We start from the raw sequence: 15,284 nt of genomic DNA, 5'->3' as shown, positions 1-15,284 counted from the left end.
TGGCTTTGTTCCTGACTTATTTCATAGCTCCGTGTGGTTATTTTGGTTGTAAATAATGATTAACTTGCAGCTGCTGGCATTGTCTATCTCCTCTGCTTTGTGGCCGCCTCAGCACCCAGTATTTTGGTATCATGTGTAAAACAGCTTGGAACTTTGGTCTGTGTTGCCTGCACATCGAGTGAATAAAGAGCTAGGGATGTCTCTGACCTCTTGAACAGGACTCAAAAGGTGTCAGTTCAGAGCACAAAATCGTGGGTGCTAGTATGGAAGCAGACAGAAGTTACAAGTTTCTCTTTTACTAATTAATACCTGATTTTAGGTAGGAGGTATTAGGAGAGCACCAAAGACTATCAATACTTATCACATGTACTTTCAGGTGCATATGTATTTTCTCCACAGATGTGAAAGCATTCTTTTGCTGCCCTCTTTTCCCTTGAAGATTTCCTAATTGGAAAAATATAATCAAAGAGATTGTTGTAGAATTTCTGGCAGTGTAGGAGCCTGAGGTGTGCTATTTATCCTGGACCATGAAAATGCCTAAATCAAATGTATCTGTGCAAGTTATGGACATCTAATCTAAAATCTCTTAGCATTTTAAATCTTAGGCAAAACCAGCTGTGAAGTTGCTATTTGAAATCTGTTGTGGAGTTAAGCTTTAGATGCTGGGGTGTGTCTTGTGAAAATCACACATCCTCCCCTCAGCTGTCAAAGATTTAGAGATTGTTTTCTGTTACGCTTGTGGGTCATGTCCCTGTTCTTAAGTAATCCTGTTGTGGTGATACATTAATTAGAAATCTTTATTTTATTGCATTGTTGGGTTTTTTCCCCTTTCTAATATTTTTAGTTTAAAATGGAGAGTGGAAAGCATAATTGGAAAGGAAAGGTCTTAAACAGTAGGGACCAGATCCTTGGCTTATGTAAAACAATATTTATAGCTTCAGTCAAGTCAAGGAGGTGGCATTAATTTCTGTTCCTGCAGAACATGGCTGACTGAGTCTGTTAAGAAAAATCAAAGGAATAAAGATGTGCCAATGAAGATTTGATTTCCTGGCATCTCTGGCTAACAGAAGGATTAGAATTCTCCGCTCTCCCCTGTGTAAATCTTAATTGACACTTGCTAATTGAACTTTGATGCAATAAAGGTATTGTAATGAGCAATTAGAGTTTGGCTTCTGAACTAAGGAGAAAAGTTCAGGTAATGATGCATTCATGCTACCTCCTTCAGCACCCTGCCAGGAGGCAGATCTATCTGATCAAAGAGCTGTGAGTGACAGTATCAGTTTAAGGTTCAATGAAAGCTTCTTGTATGGACAACTGCTTGTAATGCCTCATCAGGATCAAACAAAGTGCCTGTAGGTTTGTAAGTGCTTTCATGGCATAAAATTAAAATATTTTGTTGAACCTACACGTGATCTATTCAGCAGAGGGAAAACAAGGAGCTGCAGGAGCTCAGAGGAACCTTTGCAAGTGTAAACTTCTGCATAACTGGCAGGAAAGGCTTTGCAGGGACAAGTCAGGACTGCAGTGCCGAACGCCAAAAACTGGCTGGGGCCCAGCCTCACCTACAGCTTCAGGATAAAACATAGTCACAGGAAGGGTGTGGAAAAACCTCTCCCTTTCACCCTTGGTATTATGATAGGGATAGGTCACATCTAGCCATTGTCTTGGTACTGCTCTGCATTTAAATGCTAGATATGAATTGGTGTAGAATTCCCACTTTACAAGTTAAAGACAATTGTGCTCAGGATAATTTTAGCTTTTTAACATCTCCATCATGCAAGAAATGCTCCACTAAAGTCCTCACGGACTCCAATCTAATATGAAGTTATGTAAGGTTAAACTTGCATGTAAAAATCAAAAAATACAGAAATTTTATTATTTTCTTTGTTTTTTTTTAATATCTGTGTACTTTTTATGTGTTCAGTGGTATGTGATCTCTTTATTATGATTTAGAGGATAAGCTTGAAAAAAAAAGGGGAAGATCCCTCTGAGGGTTTTATGGCAGCATTACCAGTAGCTTTAGTACCTTCTGAAGGGCTGTCTTAAGCCATGGAAGGAAAACTGAGTAGCACAGTGCCAGCACTGAGCTAGTTCAAATGTCATGAATTTTGGCCCCTGCAAGAGTTGCCCAGACCATGTGTATTTATTACAGATGCATTTAGACCATTTGCAGAATGTTAGCAGTTGCCTTCATGCCTGCACTCAGGTGTTTGGTGTATGCCAGCTGCAGGAAGTTAGCTCCTCTCTAGATTATTTGCAAATAGCATGTGATGGTACAGTGCCATAAATGTCAGGTCTAAAAAACCATGCTAAGCACAACTACTTCTTCAGTGGGCCTGACTGCCAGTAAAAGAGCAGACGCTTCCTTGTTAAACGATTTGTTGCCAGAACATGCTCAGACGAGACAAAATGCTCCAGCTGGTCCAACCAGTCTTGCTCTCCAGCATGCAATGACACTCCAGATCTCCGAAGTTGTTCCGCTCCCCGAGACTGCAGCAGCAGTAGGGAGAGCAGAGCGTTCAGCGAAGCAGGACAGGGCTGCACTTTGGGACGGGGAGCTGCGGGGCTCCTCCGTGCTCCAGCCTTTGGCCGCCTTCCTCAGCGGACGCCACGAAGGCGCTGGGCCCGCGCTCGGCGGGGACGGGGCAGGCTCAGGGCCCGGGCACAGCCCCGCAGCTCCGGCCGGGCGCAGGGAGTGCGGCTGCCGCTCTCCCGGAGCAGAACTACATTTCCCAGCTCGCTTCCCGGCCGGCGCCGCCCCTTTCCCGCCGGGCTGGGCGCACGCCCGGAGCCGCGCGGCGGCGGCACTACAGCCCAGGGCCCCTGCGCGCCCTCGGGCACGACCGCCCGGGCACTCCCGGCCGCGCTCCGCGCCCGCCCGCGGCGGCCGTGCCCGTGCCCGCCATGGCTGACAGCGCAGAGCCCGCGGCTCCCGACGCCGCTCCCGCCGCGGCTCCGGACGCGGGTCCCGCCGCGGCCCCTGCGGGCTCGCCGGTGCCGGAGCGGCGGGCGGGCGGCTCCCCCGGAGCGGGCGCGGCTATGCCGCGGCTGCCGCTGGGCGGCCAGGGCGGGGCGGCGGGAATGTCGCTGCCGCGGCTGGAGAAGCCGATCAAGCAGGCCTTCTACAACACCGGGGCGCTGCTGTTCGCGGGGCTGTGTTGCGGCGCCGCCGTCCTCGTGTACTTCATCCTGGAGGCGTTCCTGCGGCCGCTGCTCTGGGCCGTGCTCTGCGGAACCTTCCTGCACCCCTTCAAGACCTCGCTGACGGCGCTGGGGCGGCGCTGGCTGGGCCGCCTGCATCGCTCCCGCACGCCGGTGCTGCTGGCCGCCCTCCTGCTGCCCATCTGCTTCGCCAACTACGGCGTGGAGGCGCTGGGCGAGCAGGTGCTGCGGCGGCGGCGGCTCCTGCTGCTGCTGGGCGCCGGGGGCCCGCTGCTCTACGGGCTCTACTGCCTGGGCAGCTCGCTGGGCGTGCAGGTGCTGCTGGCACAGGCCGCCCGCATCATCTGCCAGGGGCTCGACTACTTCAGCAGCCAGTGGGTGAGTGAGGGAGTGCCGGTGTGCCGCGGCCGCGCTTCAGGCATGCCCCGCTTCTGGAGATGCTGTTTAGGCAGAGGTGATTCAGGCGAGCTCTTGGGTAAACATCCAGGCTTGTTGAGTTGTAAGGTGTGTGTTAAAGTGTTGCGAAATAGCAGCGCAGCTCCACAAGTGACCCGGGATGGGGGAAGGCGCCTTAAGGCTTCTCTGTCTGCTGTGTAGGGTTTCCTTTTTCTTAGCGTATCAAACAGTGCAAAGGCAATTTGAGCTTTAAAAAGTAAAGCTGTTTAACTTAGAAATGTTACTGATGCTAACAAATCCTGGGAGACTACTTTTCCCTGTGTTCTGTTCAGTAGGTAGCATAGAGCTACCTATGAGCTAGCATAGAGCTACCTTAGAGCTTCTGGCAGAACTCTTTTACACTTTGTTACTTATAACTGAAAATACAAAAAGTGCTACATATCAGAAGCAAATGGATATGTGAAAGATCAGATCAGTAAGTTGTACTTTTGTTAAATACTGATGTGCAACTGGCATGCTCAGATTTCTTAAGTGTCAAAGACTTCAAAAGTGGCTCTGTCTTTTAAGCAAAAAAAGTGTGCCCTTTCCCTAGGTGACAGTGCTGCTGAACGGACTGACAGAATATTTTGACAGACTGCCTCTAGTGTGAATAGAATGGACAGGAGAATGTGTTTAGCCTCTTGAAAGTAAACACTGGAAGAAAAGATTTTCTTGACTTTATTTGGTGCTGGAAGATGTCAAAGGACATGTGTTTCTGGTTCTGTTTTGTCCTCAGAAGTACAATTAGGACTGAGTAGACAGAGATGCATTCTCTCTTTATAAAGAGGCAAGATACTACCATGTTTACTTTCAGCTGAGTAGTAACAGAGCTAAAGCATGGCCTGATACTAGTGGGAAACTTTGACTTGTTGCCACACAATTTCCTTGGTAAGCTTAAAATTTTTTCAAGATCTTTTTTTGCACTCACCTCTTTGTTTTATTTTTAACAAATCTATAATATTGCTGCACTAACTGATGTGGCTAAGTCCAGGCTTTTATTAAAAGTTTCTTAATTAAGCCATACTTTATGCTGTGTAAATATAAGGGTACTAAAGGAAGCTGCACTTATTGAGGCTGGTAACTGTGGCTGTAATGCACTGCTGGATGTCTGTGCCTGCTCAGTGAAGCCTTGTTTAGCAGTCTCTGATCCTTCTGGTGTTTCTGATTTAACACTTGTGTTCATTGAACTGTAGTACAAAATTAACTGCACAAAGCATAGTAAGCTCCCAGAACTCTTCAGACCTGAGTTACTTGGGAAGATTTTTGTGTCAAGGTAACTGATCACAGAGTTCCTTAAGCAAACCAGTTGCTTTCTAGGCAAGCTGTGTCTCTTTCTGGGCCTTATAGGAGAAAAAAATTGTGGGCTTTCCTTTGTAAATAGCTGCTGCTCGGTCAGGCATCATCTGTACACTTTGCAGTTTTTCCTTAGTCCAGTTTTTTTAATTTTGCAGTGCTTGATGTTTATTATCTCAGAGCTGTAGCAGGGTAATTTAATTTTACCCATGCTGCTGAGGAGCCCTGAGCTGGATCAGTTAATAGTGCCAGTTTTAACTTCAGTTAAGCACTTTAAAAGCCATTTAATTGCTGTGTTATATTGCAGGGCTCCATTTGCATGCATATGTTCTGCTTGTTAGCTGCACAGGAATTTGGGATATTACAAGTTGGTTTCTCCATTGTACTGTTATTCTCTGGGCTCTGAATCCTTCATAGTTCTTTCTGTATGCATGATTGTCTTCTCTCTTTCTGATTCTCTCTCCTGTGCTAGAGAAATGAGTGGATGTCTATCGTTAGAATTATGGGCATTTGGAATACTGACTTGTTATTCTCTAAATAAAGGTATTTTTATGGTATCTACTAGGCCATGATACTGAGACAGAAGCTCTCCTCTTAAGTTCTAGAAAAAAAGAAAGTTCTTTAAATGCAGAAATTGCGTGTGACAATGACCTGGTAAGGTGTATCTTGGCACCAGTATGTTGAAGAGCTTTCCTGTCCTGCTGTCCTCACATCTGGCAAAGCCATTGATGGCATTGATGAGCCAAGATTCAGAAGTGCCTGTGTTGCCATCCGTGGCTCTTAAGTCACACCTGCAGTTCAGGAATTTGGGTACCTCCCTGACTGGATTGTTTGACAACTGATTGGAAAACACTGCATTTCGAGAGCAAGTTCAAGATCTTAGGCTAGTCTACAAGCATCGTGCTCCCACGGTCTCCTTTCCCTTCAGGCTTTATGATCTTTGAAGAAGCTTGCTCAAAAAATGTAGTTGGTTGCCGGGCCTTAAATTAGAGGCTGATGAAAAATTCCAGATGAGTTCCTTGTTCTGACTCCAGCCTTCTTTTGGTTATTTGCAGAATTCTTATGCAGAGGGCCCTGCACAAACAGCAGTTTCATATAATAGGGAAGGGGAATGTTTTTCTCTATAGTTTTTTTCTTGGGAAGGATGTGAGTTTGTCCTGTAGTGGACTGAATATAGTCCTACACTCTTTTGGGCTGCAGCAATTTCATTAGTTTTGCAGGAGCTATGCCTATGTCCAGCACTGTATCTAAAAACCAAATTCTTTTGCTTTGTGGCAAGAGTTCAAACTACTTCAGGCTGATGTTTTACACTTACGTTAATATATATCCAATTCCAGCTATTCATTACATTTTCTTCTTTTTTTTTTTGAAGAAGAATTTACATGCTCATATTTATTTGGGAAACAGATAGTTTGTAGATCCCAGCAGATGTTAAGAATTATACAGCTGCTCTGTGTTGGCCCTGAGGTTCATCTTCGTAAATTAAATTTGATGTAATCATAATGAGCAGAATCCTCTGTAGTGAACTTGATTATGGGCTGTCAAAATCTTTCTCTCTGGCCAATCTTTCTTCCTTGGTTTGTCACAGGTTGTTGCAGGCTCACAACTGTGTAGTCACATGTGTGTGTCAGTGTATTTTTATATCTCTGACTGTATGAGGTACAACTGGTGTTGTTCTGGGGGTTTCCATGCAGTTAGAGCACCTAATCAGTCTTATCCTCACCAGGGTGCTGGGCAGATCTGCAAATGCCATTGCCCACCATTGCCATGACTGCTGGAGTGGAATATTGTCAGAGTACATGCTGCCTCTTATGGCTGGTGTACTGTCTGCCCCCCATCAGGGGTTCTGTGCAAGACATCCACCAGGGAAACCTCCATTTGTGTTGCACTAAATGTCACCCCCAAGCAGCCCTTGCAGACTGAAATTCTCCAAGCATTCTTCATGCTCTGAGGCGTTTGGCTTCTACAGTCCTATTGAATATCACCTGTGGGGGCAAAAAAGCATCTGTGTTTTGTTGAGTTCACCTGATGGGGCAATTTCTCTTTTGTTAAAGAATAGAGCACACTTCTGATTTTTAATGTGCGTACAATTTCTATTTCTTTGAAGGTTTAGCATCGGTGGGCTTTCTTTTTCCTTCCCTTTCTTCTTAGACCAGTCTTGCAGGTTTCTAAAACTTTCCCACCTTAAAAAAAAAAACCCAAAACCAAAACAAATGCCTGAACAAACTCTTAAGTATTCTTTCTGCTGTTTATTATCCTTTAATATTATGGTACCCTGGCTTATAAATGTACTGGCTTAACAGTACAGCCAAGTACTGACTGTAAACACATCTTACCAAAACCACAGATTTTGGTGTGTTTTCACAACTTTGTGTGGTAGAGATAAACTGTGTAGAGACCACATGTGGCCTGTTGAAAAACAAGATGGGGAGAGGCAGGGAAAGTCTGGGATGTTGATAGTGTTTTGTACTGTTGTTTTTGCCTTCCACGCCCACCCTCAGTTTTGGAAGAGCCTGCAGTGAGATACCTTTCTTGGAGAAGCCAAGGAACTTGTTCCAATTTACATGCAGCAACTACAGCCTCAGAGCTGGCAGTAGCCTAAAGCCTAATGATATATGCTACATAATATTAACTATTAACTATTTATTGGTATTTATATGTATGGTTGAACACAATGATGTTTATTTTTCCAGCATCTCTGAAAGGAATGATCATTATGGAACTGTCCAGCAAAATTTTAACTGTGTTCTATATAATAAAAGAAGAAGGTGAAAAAGTTGTGTGTGTTGAGGAGCCATCTTTTGCAGAAGTGTTACCATGAAATATGTCAGAGGAGTGTTGCTCTGTCTGCATGGAAAGAATTTGATGTTCTCTGGGAAGCCTCTTTTTGCAAGAGAATCTTAATACATTTGATTTCTGAATAGCATTTTTATTACTAGTTTCTCATAAGTAGCTTTTGTATTAAGACAGGAGGAGTGAACTAAATGAGAAGTATTCTCAACATCCATTGCTTCAGTCTTCTGGGTATCTTAGGTTTTATGTTTTCTTCTTAAATTCAGTGTAGGAAATATTGCAAGACACATTGAAAATAATTTCAGCCCATGTGTGGCAGTATTAATTTAGTGGTCAGTTTCCCCCTGCCCCAGGGTTCTAGTTATAAGTTCATACATTCATCCCTTCAGAGAGGGATGATCTCACTAAACACCATGTTTCTTTTTCATGTGGTTTACTAGTCTGTGTTTTTTTTAATGCCAGAAATACCAGCATGGATATATGTCATGTTTGGGGGTTCTAGAAGAAACAGAATGGGCACACAGTTCTAGTCCTTTGGACTTGGGGCAAGGAATAACTTACTTGTGTCCACTTAGAACCTGCTCTAGGTAAATGAAGGCCTCCTAAGTGAAGGGAGGAGGTGCTTGTCTGTGCTATGATGTGAAAAATAGTCTTACATGTGTGATTAGTTGCAGTTTGGGTATTTTCTTATGTTTGATTAATCCTGTCTCCTTACTAAAGGACAGGCAGTTACACACTTATTCTGCACATTGTGGGATGTTTCCTCTTGTGTGCTAATGAAACTGTGCTAAAGCTACAGTAAATCAATTTTGCTTCTGGAAACTGGAGTCAAAATTACATCTTCATAATTTGTTACCTGCCTCCTTATTATCCTTTATGTTGTTTAGAAAATCATTTTCAAATGAACAGGCAGGTAAAGAAAACACTGATTTTTTTTGACGGCAAACACAGTTTGGCTTTTAGCAGTGCATTTAATGCCTTGTGCCGCTTCATTTTTCAAGTCCAACGCTCTTCTGTTCAGCTTTTGTGGTGGGTTCATTTTACTTTGTCAGCCTGCATCAGCACTGAGGAAGGTGATGTAGAAATAGTGAACTGGTGTCATAAGATCACCTCTTTAAACTATCTTCACTCTGCAGTGCTGTTTTAAAAGTTTGCAAAAGTGCTGTGTTAATGCTTGGTCATGTTTTAAATTATTTTTTATTTTGAGAAAAACTAATGAAAATCTCTATTTCCAAGTGAAAAATTTTAAAATATTAAGGGGAACTGATGAGATAGTTTGGCCTTTTTTTTTTCTTCCCCACCCCCTGCAAAAAAACTGAGACTGAAAAATAGAAAGCAATTTGAATTAGATCTGTAGATCCATCAAACAGTTTTAAATTTAAAGTTCAGTTAAAATCCCCCAAACAAACCAAAACTTAAACTCTTAAAAACCTCACTTTTCATGATTTCCAAGTGGGAAAGAGCAGCCAGGGAAAAAAACATAATTTCAAAATGGCCACGGGAGAGAGTAGAGCTACAATAAGAGAAGGAAGAAGTTCAGACTCTGTTTTCTAGGTGCTGAATTGTTACAAACTGAAAAATTTTGGCAGGTTGGCCAGGCATGTATGAGAAGAATTAACTATTGGTTCATCTTCTCAGTCTTCACTGTTGTGTTTACTTGTGAGGTGGTTTATAGAATCATGGAATATCCTGAGTTGGAAGGGACCCAGATGGATCACTGAAGTCCCACTCCTGGCCCTGCACAGGACCACCCCAAGATTCATACCGTGTGCCTGTCACTGTTGGGTCAGGAATGGGTGAGTGAGTGGCACATAGACTCTAGGTCTCCAGAAGGCTAATAATAATTTTATTAGGAAGCCCATTCTTTTTATACATGGTCCTGATGCAGGTGAACCTGATTGGTCCTGTAATCAAAACGCTGTCACCATTGCCAATTACCCTTTGGTAAACATCTAATGAGAAACAACTGTTCAAAAGACCAGCTGCAGAGCCTTAAGATAAGAATTGTTTGAATTCTTTTCTCTGAGCTTCTCACAGCTTTTCCCAGAACAATTCCTGGGAAAGTTTATCTGGCTTTCTCTCTCTGACCAGACTATCACAACCACATGTGCCTGAGAAGGCACATGAAGCAGGTGGGAAATGTGTTTGCTGCTGGATGTTGAGGTGTTGGGGCAGCATTCCAAGGAAGACTAAATCATTCCAACAGCTTTGCAGTGGGAAGCTCTTCTTGCTTATTCCACTTCTACATATGCTTCTGTTGCCCATTTTGTTAGTGCCTGCCATACTTCTGTGAGCTTATTTTGCTATAACTGAATTACAGCTAGTTTTGTAGGGGGGTCTTGAGCTGGCTGGATGAATGTTGAAGCTGTTGTGCAGAAGAGGTGGGACTGCCCAGCTGGCAATAGGGGATAATGAGTTGCCACTTCCAGTAGCAGTGAGTTATTGAATGCACTTGTCTGCAAAACCTTCCCCACAGAAGTTTACTTGTTGACAGGAAAAAGGGGAGTGAATTGTGTAAATAAGAAATTTTACTCTCCAACATAAATCAGTATAAATGTTGTCAAAAGTTAAGTAGTTAGAGTTTGTTCTTGAAAAATGAGATCGAAGCCAAAAGAGTGTCTCCGATTTTCAAATCCTTCAACTTCAATTGCTTCAACAGCAAGGAGAAACAAACTTGACTGAAAGTTTGTCATACTTCATGCTGATAAATCCTTGACTTTCCAGCACTGAAATTTCAAAGAAAAATCACTGAAGCAGATGCTTGAGTTTAATGTAAAAGTTGCATCTTTCTATGGTGTCATTTTGTCTCTAGTTGGCAATTTAAAGAGAACTAAAGCCCTTCATAGTCACCTTAGATGTCTCTAAATCTGCCTCTTAAATTTGCCACTTTAACACAGAAATGGATGCTAAAATCCAAGAAGTTACTCTGCAGTGTTAGCACTATTTATTGAGAAAAGTGGGCAGTTTTACATGTCTAAAGGCAAAGCAACACTTAGTTCAGTTTGTGACAGGTGCTACAAAATGCAAAGGAGATGTGAAAAATGAGGTCTTGGCTGTCTGTTAAGATGGGCAAGGGAAGGAAGAAGGGCGGCTTGCAGGATTAAACTATACCAAAGTTGCAATGTATGGAAATTGTGCATGCCTGTAAATAATAATTGTGATTAAGGAGTGATTTAAAATCTCAGAGTACGTGGTGAAAGTTAGGGTCTGCAACTGATTTCAGCTTGATAAATAGTTGATGATAGCTAACACATTCTGCAAAATCTGAAGTGTATGTATTAGTTGCCTGGTTAGCTGTACACCCCTGTAAATTAAATTTATAGGCATTTTGTCTTAGCATGGAACCTTATCAATTACAGTTTCAGTGCAATAATTGCAGTAGCTTAATTTTAGTGAAAGTAGGCAGTCTTTCATTTGTTGTTTCAATTATGTCAGTTCTTGAGAATGACGTATAATAGAGAGAGGCTATTAATATTCTCCATGCTTTTCAAGCCAAAACTTTTGGAGACCATCCAGAAAAACAAAGGGAAGGGTTATGTAACACACTTTTAAAGGGTTAAGGAAAAAAAAAGTATGCTGTTGCCAAGCCAGTATGGGATGAAATCCTAGTCCATGTCAATTTAAGTTAATTTGCCTTAGTTGCTGTCAGCTATGAACCGTTGGAAGTAGGCTACCCTAGTTCCTGTGCACTGGTTCTTGCAGTCCAGGGATGTGCTTGGCCATAGCATTAACCAATAAAGAGCTGATTATTCTGTGGTGTCACTGAAATTAAACTTCTTGCCCCAGTCACTTGACTACACAGTTCTTGTTACAGAGCTTCAGGAAAGTTATTGTTTGATCTCTGAAAAAGGGTGACTGATTTGTTTAAAAGTAAGCAATTTCTCTCTATTCAGTGGAAATAAAGATTTCAACTTGGATCATTTGCTAAGCTTTTAGAAATGATAACTGATTACTTTTTAATTTCAAACACAAATTATTAAATACCTAAGCCCTATAATGTTCAGCTACATGCATGGATAAAACCAGTGTGGTGTGTTTTGCTTTGTTGGCTGTTAAACATAGGCTTATACCTTGTTAGCCTCCTACTTGTTTTTAAACAGAAAGTTTACATTACTGAACGCACTGAGTCTCCTGTTTAAAAATTTAAATTTTTAAATTTAATGATAAATTTAATTTATCATTGAATTTAAAAGCTAATGAGAAAATCTGCTTGGAACTGGAACGTTCATCATACAGAGATGTGTATGGCTGATGTTAGGGAGTGGGATAGTATCTTTGTGATGAGTTATCTCTTGCAATTAGAGCTGGGCTGTGAAGTGCCCTTTGAGTGAATTTATGTTTCAACCTATTAAAGGAGTGCTACTGTGCATTTCTGGTAAAAATTTCTGTTTGTTTGTGACTTTAGTCTTGATGTCCCTGGGTTGTGTTAGTTTTAGATGTTTATTTTGAGTCTGCACTTGGCCATAAGCATTATGGAACTCTGTTGATGCAAAACTAGAAACAAGTGAAAAGTTAGAGTGATCTGCTTAGATAAGAAGCATTAGTGTGCAAAGGGCAGGTGTACCTTTATTCACATATCTTAAGTGATTTTAAATAATCTTGTATATTCAATCATTCCCACTGAAGTTATCAGGGACATGACTCACATGACTCACTGCTTGTCTGCTCAATTCAGTACAGCTAAGATTTCCTCTCCATCAGTTAGGTATGTGGCAGTAGCCACTCAAACCTGCTTTTCAGAGACTTGTGTTTCCAGCATGAGTTGTATAGTGCAGAGTAGAGGTGAAAACTCCTCTGTGTGTACTTCCTAATTGCTTGTTCTGTGTCTGTGCCTGTGCATTCTTCCTTCTTACAGTGATGTCTGATTCAGCAAATTCTCTTAATAGAAATTCTATTCAAACTTCATTGGAATTTATGGATGTATAAGTGTAAATTTTAAGATGTACTTAACTGTAATGGATAGGGAATGTTCATTGAATTTGAGTGAGAAAGGTCTTCAGTTATTTAGTTGAAGAATGAAACACTGGGTTTTAATTTTTACAGGTATTTGTACTTCTTTTATTTCACATCCTCTCTTGAGTAGCAGCTTTTCATCTTCTGTTACCTCTTCCTGCTTCCTTCTTTTTTTTTAGCTCAAATTCATCATCTCAAGATTCTTAAATCCAAATCTGTATTGTGGTTTATCTGATGAGTAGAGTAGTAGAAAGCAGTTAGAAGCCACAAACCCAAGTTGTCACTGATGTCTTCCTGTCTTTGGTTTTTTTAGTTAAAAAAATGAAAAAATGACATGTCCTATAAAGGCATCTGTTTTGTGAACCAGCACCACTGAGGAACAGCAGTTTTTGTTGTGCTTCCTAATGGCTTCTTTGGCTTAAGCTCCCTTTTGTCTCTTTGGACTGAAGCACAGGAGCTGGCAAATTGCTCCATGCTGGAATGAGTGCAGCATGTCTCCTTGTAGCCACATAGGTGCTGCTGATGAACTCAAATAATTAATTGAAATGTGGGCTTCTTAAAGGCTTAAAGCTGACTTCACTTCTCTGTCTATGACAGTTATGGGTGTGTGCACACATACATGAGTGCAGTAGAGCTCTCTTTCAATGGATGTATACATACCTATGTGTATCTTTTTCTTAAAGATATGGACACTGGTAGTTGGTTACCTGCTGATGGTTTCATTCAAGTGGAATATAAGCACTGAGCGTTACTTAAAAGCAGTCTCTGTTCCTGTCTGGATTATGCTGCTCTTTCACTTAGGTGAGTAACGAGAGGTTATTATTCTGATAACTGAGGGTTCTGTAAACAAAGCTCCTCACTTGCTCTTCTGCTAAATCTGTGAAATAGTCTTAGCTGAAATGCAAACTGTTTTGTCTGCTCAGTGACTCCAGCTGCATGTGTCCAGAAGGGAGCATTAGAGTAGGGAATGGGAAGGCATCAAGATGCTGAGCTATGTCTTCCACTCCTCAAGCCTTTGTACTTCCCATGATTTCCCCTTATTTGGTTCACAGACAATGTGAACTTCTTGACAGTGAGGAAAGGCTGGGGTCACATGAGGCTGGCTTTAGACATTCATTTGTGGTATTTTTTGAAAGCCTGCCATTAACCAAGGCTGAAGCTGCAAAATGTGTTTAGTAGTAGTAACAGAAGCAAAAAAAAAAACAAATTCTATCAGTAGTCAACAAGCATATTAGGATGATATCAGCAGTATAAAATACATTTGCTAGTAATCTCTATAATCTGTTAATACAACTATAAGATTATAGTAATCTTTTAGATTTATGTTACACATTTAATATAATAGATGTTCTCATATCAGAGTTTATGGTGGAAGAATCATGCAGTTAATAGAAGAATACCATGAAAGAAGGTTTCACAGTGTACCTCATCATTTACTTTACTATAGCAGCAGGTTTCAAGGGTTGTTCTGACCACGTGGGGATGCCTCCCTGAGGTTTAAGCTACATGTAGTGACTTTGCATTTGCCTAAATTTTGATAATCTTGTATTTACTGGTAGTACAGGCTGAATAGGCGAAATCCAAGAAAAATCCCATTCTGTGGAGATCTAACATAAATACACATTTTTGGGGGGACATGTCTTTTCTCTGTTATCAAAAATCTTTTAATTCTGTGTGTATTTTCATGTGATTTTGAATGTTGTTTTCAAAATTGTTCTCTATCAACATAATGTCACTGAAGTTAGGAACAGCAACAACTTGATTTGTTCATTGAGAAACTTGTTCATGTTTGTTTTCTGTTCTTCCTTTTCTTTAATGCAGAAAGCCTTTTGTTTTATGACTTTTTTGTTTTCTGGTTGATGTGCTGCCTTTGGTTTTGCTAAATGTAGGGTTTATTAATAGTGTAATTTTTCTTGGTAAAAAAAAATCCCAACACTGTATCTTTCAGCTTCTGTGGCAGGTTCCTGGAGAATTCCTGTATTTCTGGTTATAGTTGTTCTGATGACAGTAGGCATGTTGCATGAACAGCAGAATGGAAAGGAGTCTTCTGGTAAGGAAAAGTCATTGTTTCTTTTACTGTTGGAGGCAAAAATTCACTTAAGTCACATGAAATAATCTGGACTGTATGTCCATAAATTCAATAGCATATGGATTGCAAGAGTTTGCTGTAGGATGTTTATTGTGTTTCAAAGTGGTTTACTCATGCTGAAGTGAATCTTGGATTCTTTACAGAAAGTGCTTGCCATGGACTGGTGTTTTGTTTCCATGGTAAAGTAGCGACTCATTATTGAGCCAAATTCCTTGAGTATGGATTTCAGTATGTAATTTCAGGCTTGAAATCAGAGGCTAATTTTGAAAGAAATGAGCAATATGGGTTTAGTAACTCCTATTATGCTGCCTATGAGAGAAACCAAGACAACTCTATACAGCAAGTTTCCAATATCCAGTCATTTGTTTTTAAATAAGTTTTTTAAAAATATGTTTTGTGTTTAGATTTTAAGAAGAATAGTTATTTTCCTGTTGCAAGTCAGTTTTGAAAAATGCAAAGGCATCGTAAATTCCTGATGGAGGAAACCTTTTTCCTGTCTGGCTGTTTTAGTTGGTTAGTAAAGATGATTAACTGGTATAAAAATTTTTTTAATAATCAG

General features: G+C 41.3%; 1 protein-coding gene across 1 annotated transcript in view; it reads left to right on the top strand.

Moving 5' to 3' along the window:
- Positions 1-2,904: 2,904 nt before the first annotated feature.
- TMEM245 (transmembrane protein 245) overlaps positions 2,905-15,284 on the top strand; it is a 75,915-nt gene continuing 63,535 nt past the window's right edge. The window contains exons 1-3 of the mRNA XM_058819542.1: positions 2,905-3,540; positions 13,320-13,437; positions 14,585-14,686. Coding sequence (XP_058675525.1) covers positions 2,905-3,540; positions 13,320-13,437; positions 14,585-14,686 — 856 coding nt within the window. The remainder of the gene's footprint in view (positions 3,541-13,319; positions 13,438-14,584; positions 14,687-15,284) is intronic.

This window comes from Ammospiza caudacuta, chromosome 1 (genome assembly GCF_027887145.1).
Source record: "Ammospiza caudacuta isolate bAmmCau1 chromosome 1, bAmmCau1.pri, whole genome shotgun sequence".
In the NCBI taxonomy this organism is placed as follows: domain Eukaryota; kingdom Metazoa; phylum Chordata; class Aves; order Passeriformes; family Passerellidae; genus Ammospiza; species Ammospiza caudacuta.
This window is presented reverse-complemented; position numbering and strand designations above follow the sequence as displayed.